Source organism: Nematolebias whitei, chromosome 1 (assembly GCF_014905685.2).
Source record: "Nematolebias whitei isolate Nwh7 chromosome 1, NemWhi1, whole genome shotgun sequence".
NCBI classification, from domain to species: Eukaryota; Metazoa; Chordata; class Actinopteri; order Cyprinodontiformes; family Rivulidae; genus Nematolebias; species Nematolebias whitei.
Genome location: NC_056498.1, coordinates 56884030 through 56888683, shown reverse-complemented (window position 1 = coordinate 56888683; position 4654 = coordinate 56884030). Strand labels below are relative to the sequence as shown.

Sequence of the window (4654 nt, the reverse complement as noted above, 5' to 3'; positions counted from 1 at the left end):
TAATTATTCAACTCATGACTGGGAAGTAACCCCAAACCACACCACACAGTCCTTTTTTGACGTAACCTTCGGTCCAGTACGCGCGTGTAAAACTTACGAACAATCCGGTTTCTCTCGTTGAGTTGGGAGGTGTTGCGAAGGTCGACACGAGGATGGAGGTGTGCAAAGCGTGTCAGCCCCAGTCGTGTGTGCGTGCTCATCAAGGGGAGGGCGATGCTGTTTGAGCGAGCCTCCGGACCTGGAGGCCTCGCTTTGGCGTTGGGATACAGGGCATCGGGAGTCTGAGGGGAGCTTTCCATTCGGGTGGCAGTTAACGCGTTCTGGTAGTGATTCCTGGTGATCTGGAGCGCAAAGAAAATGCAAACGTTAAAGTCAGTGTTACATGCATGGCTTCCTAACTATCCAACCCTTCTGCGCTCATGGAAACGTGGTCCGCATTTGGACAACGGGAAGAAGAGGTGAAGGGAGAGGCCACATCCATCATGGGAAGCAAATATATTCATGCTTGAAATGGAGCTCAATTATGCCTCATGATTAAAGGAAAGCAGGCATGTGGAGGAGAGAATGAGAGACAGGATGTCTGTTTTCAGTCAAAATCAGGGAACTGGACATATCAAAGGCAAATGTTACAGCACAGGAAAAGAGCACATTTTCTGATATGGCACGAGATTAAAAGTGGAGTTTCTTGCGTGCGATAGCAATTAGAAATTTGTTCTGTTTTATAAAGACAGGAAGCTTGTATACATATAGAGAGAGAGTTGAACTCAGTTCATTATAATTATGTTTTTTCATGTGTTTCTGTGTTTCGTTGAGACATTTTTGTTTGTAACCTTGATAATCTGCAGGTCCGAGAGTTGTCGAACTGAGTAGTCCGGTAAATAGGCCCCTCCTGTTGTGAGCTGACCCACGCTGCCTCCACTCAACAATAAATCAGACTGGTTCAGGCTGCTCCCTCGAGAGCTGTACCTGTGAGCTGAGCAGAACACAAGACAGAGTTAAATCCAAATAATTAATGGTAAAATTTAAGATAAAAGAAAATTAAATCGTATAATAAAGGGGATCAGTCTCGTCTACTACCACACCAAATTTTAGCTTAATATCTGTCAAAGTGACTGAGTTGTAGCCATTTTTATGTTTTTGAATATCAGTTGGTGGTGGAAGCCATCTTGACTTTAAAAGTTAATCAGCTGCAGATATATGTCTAATGATTACAAGTTTCATTAAAATTAATTATGTGGTAAATGACATGTTTTACTAACAGACACAAACAGGCAAACACATTATCTTCTCCTTTCATTGGAGGACAATAATTTTGTTTATTGCTCTGTATTTTGATACTCACCTGATGATAATCAGGAAATAACCTTAACCATTTGATTTGATTTCAACTCCAACATGCATGTAAGGCTTTTTGTGCACAAATGTGTGCCTTCTTAATCATAATGCCATGCATTAGGCATATGTTGACTCTTCTCAAACAGTAAAGGAATCTCATAAAACACCAATCGAGGGACAAAAATATACCATATTTTTTGGACTATAAGGCGCAATGTCAATGAATGGGTCTGTTTTTATACATAAGGCTCACTGTCAATTTTTGAGAAAATTAAAGGATTTCAAGTGTGCCTTATAGTCCAAAAAATACAGTAAATCACACATCAGTAATGTGTGTTGAAGGTAAATATGAGATTACCTATGTGCATTTGGTGTAATGTCCATCCATCCATCCATTTTCTTTACCCGTTTATTCCATTTTGGGTCACGGGGGTCGCTGGTGCCCATGTCCAGCAATCACTGTGCGAGGGGCGGGGTACACCCTGGACGGGTCGCAAGTCCATCACAGGGCCACATAGAGACAAACGAGACAAACAACCATTCACTCTCTCACTCACACCTAGGGACAATTTAGAGTTACCAATCAGCCTAACATGCATGTTTTTGGATTGTGGGAGGAAACCGGAGTGCCCGGAGAAAACCCACGCATGCACGGAGAGAACATGCAAACTCCACCCAGAAAGGCCCCTGGATCGGGGTTTGAACCAAGGACCTGCTCGCTGAGAGGCAGCAGCTCTACCAGTTGCGCCACCGTGCTGCCCATTTGGTGTAATGTGAATAACATTATTTTAAATTTGAGTATTTACATGAAAAGCTCCATAAAACCTTCTACATTTTGGGAAAAAATAAATTTTAATAAGGACCTGCTTCTGCTACTGAATATAAAACGGAGCAATGTGCTCTATGTAACAGCAGAAAATGCTCTTCAATCAGCAACCACGCATCTCCGGTGAGCACATTTATAAAAGGAGGCAGGAGCTCACATTTTCTTCCACTCACATGAGCCCTGCCCGGTTCAATGCAACATATTCTTTTTGTAAAATCCACTGCAGAGATATTACTCGGTCACAAGAAAAGAAAAAAGAAAAGAAAATTAAACACTGTAAAAGCTGCTGTTTTGTAAAGGTAAAAAAAAAAAGCTATATCCTAAGTTAGATGCTTTAATATTAGAGCTTTGAGATTGAACATTTAAAATGTTTGATCACAAGAAATGAGACAGAGTGGAAGGTTTCCTGCTTGCTCTGCAGTCTTAACTGGATTTCATATAATCCTGCACAGGTCATGTCCTTCCACTGGGAAATTCTCTAAAATCGCTTCTTTTAATTACTTTCTTGCCGCTGCAGCTCCTGTGGGCTGACAGACGCAGGGTGGCCTTTAGACAGAGAAAACAAACTGCTTGTGCAGCCATTTTCTGCATGCAGTGACTTACCAGTAGTCAGAGGTGGGATGAGTGATGGCATGCCATAGTAGGAAAATGCTCCATTTTCAAACCGGAGAGCCTCCTTTCCTATTTCTACCTCCACCCGTCCCTGCAACACGCACACAGTTTGTAAAGTGGAACGTGTTTTGTTCAAGCACAGAAGTCGACTGTGACTCACGTTTATCATTTCAAAATCCTCATGGGTTTAGCATTACCTGCAGAATCAGGATGAAATAGTCAACTGGCTTGTTTCTTTGATAGAGGTAGTGCTGAGGATCAAGTTTGCACTTGGGGTTGAATTTGAGCTCCTGCACAACACAGGGGTGTTTGATGAGACGCAGCAGGATCTTGTCTGACAGGTGACACGGCCTGAAAGGCTCCACTTCTGCAAAACCGATTCAAATCAGCACTTAGCAGGACAAAAGGAAAAGCAAAGTCGCACATCTGGTGTCTCACACCCCGTGTGTGGGCCGACTGCATACCTGTAGCCAGGAAGCGGTGAGTGGCGAGCAACAATTGGGGCGAGACTTTCACCTTCAGCTCATTTTCGGCTACTTTGAAAATAGAGAAATCCTGCTGCTTCCTTTCATGGTTGGACACTCGCCTTTTGGTCCGATTGTCAGCTGTGAACCCACAAACAAAGTTAAACACTGCATACAATGCAGATGGGAAAATAATTGTTATTTTATGTATTTATTTTTTTGCACTGATTAAGCGTACATTACAAAACTATAACTTTTAAGATGATGCAGCTAAATGCTAAAATTCTAACATAACGGTGTAATAAGCTATAATGGGGGGGGGGCTATTTTTTTATAGATGTATAAGCTTTGTAAGAAGTGCAAAGGTAATCAACATCAAAACAAATGTTAAAGTTGCAATCGATGGTTCAGTTTAGTCACCATGGTAACCACATGCCTCTATCTGTCACTCTCTGAATGCCAAGTTAATGGAAATATGGCCAAAATTAAAAAAACAAAAAAAAAAAAAGCAGACATCACTGTGCAAAAGTTAAAAGTCAGACCTGACAGCTTCTTGATCCATGAGTGGCAGGACACTATAATTTATTCAACCTTTATTTATACAGGTTAATCCCATTGAGTTCCAGGGACTCATTTAAAAGAGAGACCTGAATAATGGACAAACATGTGACTTTTTGCATTACTATTAGTTTATATACCGTATTTTTCAGACTATAAGGTGCACCAGATTAAAAGGTGCATTAAGCAAAACTATATTTTGACAGCTTTTTGTGCACCATGTATCACATAAAATCGGTTCGAGGTCAGTACGTAAGTACAACCAGCATTAATACATAAGGCGCACCAGATTATAAGGCTCACTGTTGATTTTGGAGAAAATTAAAGGATTTTAAGTGTGCCTTATAGTCTGAAAAATACAGTATATAATTTGTATTTTGACCAGTTAAAAAGGCAGATTACTTCAAGTTTTGATGAGAAATGTTCAAGCTAAAATATAGCTGAGTTTTGTTGAAGCCTGGGGTGTGCACTCTCTGTATTCTGGGGGTGATATGAGAGAAAACTACAAATCCTATAGCAGTGAGAACCAAAGGAAGACAAAACAAACATTTTGCTGTATAATTTGTGTCTGCAACAAACAAGTTGTGGGTGTAAGCCGAGTTTGTCCTCAAAGGTTTTGAAATTTTTAGATGGTTGAAAAAGTGAGTGACATCAACTGTTGGTTAACACTAAGAAGAAAAATCTCCAGAAATTAGTATTAAACTTTCTGCGACCACTTTAAACTTTGAGTGATGTTTCTGCTGTGAAGGATGCCTGAGCTGTAGAGCTCCAAAGAAGGCTTGGTTATCTTATCTGTTTGGTCAAAATCCCACTGATCACCATTGTTTGTTTCTGTGGTGTTTTATATATATATATATAT

At 40.6% G+C, this 4654-nt stretch overlaps 1 protein-coding gene across 1 annotated transcript in view; it reads right to left on the bottom strand.

Annotated features, from left to right (window-relative positions):
- Positions 1 to 4654, bottom strand: part of LOC119428521 (metal transporter CNNM4) — a 75411-nt gene that overhangs the window by 15263 nt on the left and 55494 nt on the right. The window contains exons 3-7 of the mRNA XM_037696238.1: positions 3238 to 3378; positions 2971 to 3140; positions 2765 to 2864; positions 831 to 973; positions 67 to 341 (exon numbers count right to left, since the gene is read on the bottom strand). Coding sequence (XP_037552166.1) covers positions 67 to 341; positions 831 to 973; positions 2765 to 2864; positions 2971 to 3140; positions 3238 to 3378 — 829 coding nt within the window. The remainder of the gene's footprint in view (positions 1 to 66; positions 342 to 830; positions 974 to 2764; positions 2865 to 2970; positions 3141 to 3237; positions 3379 to 4654) is intronic.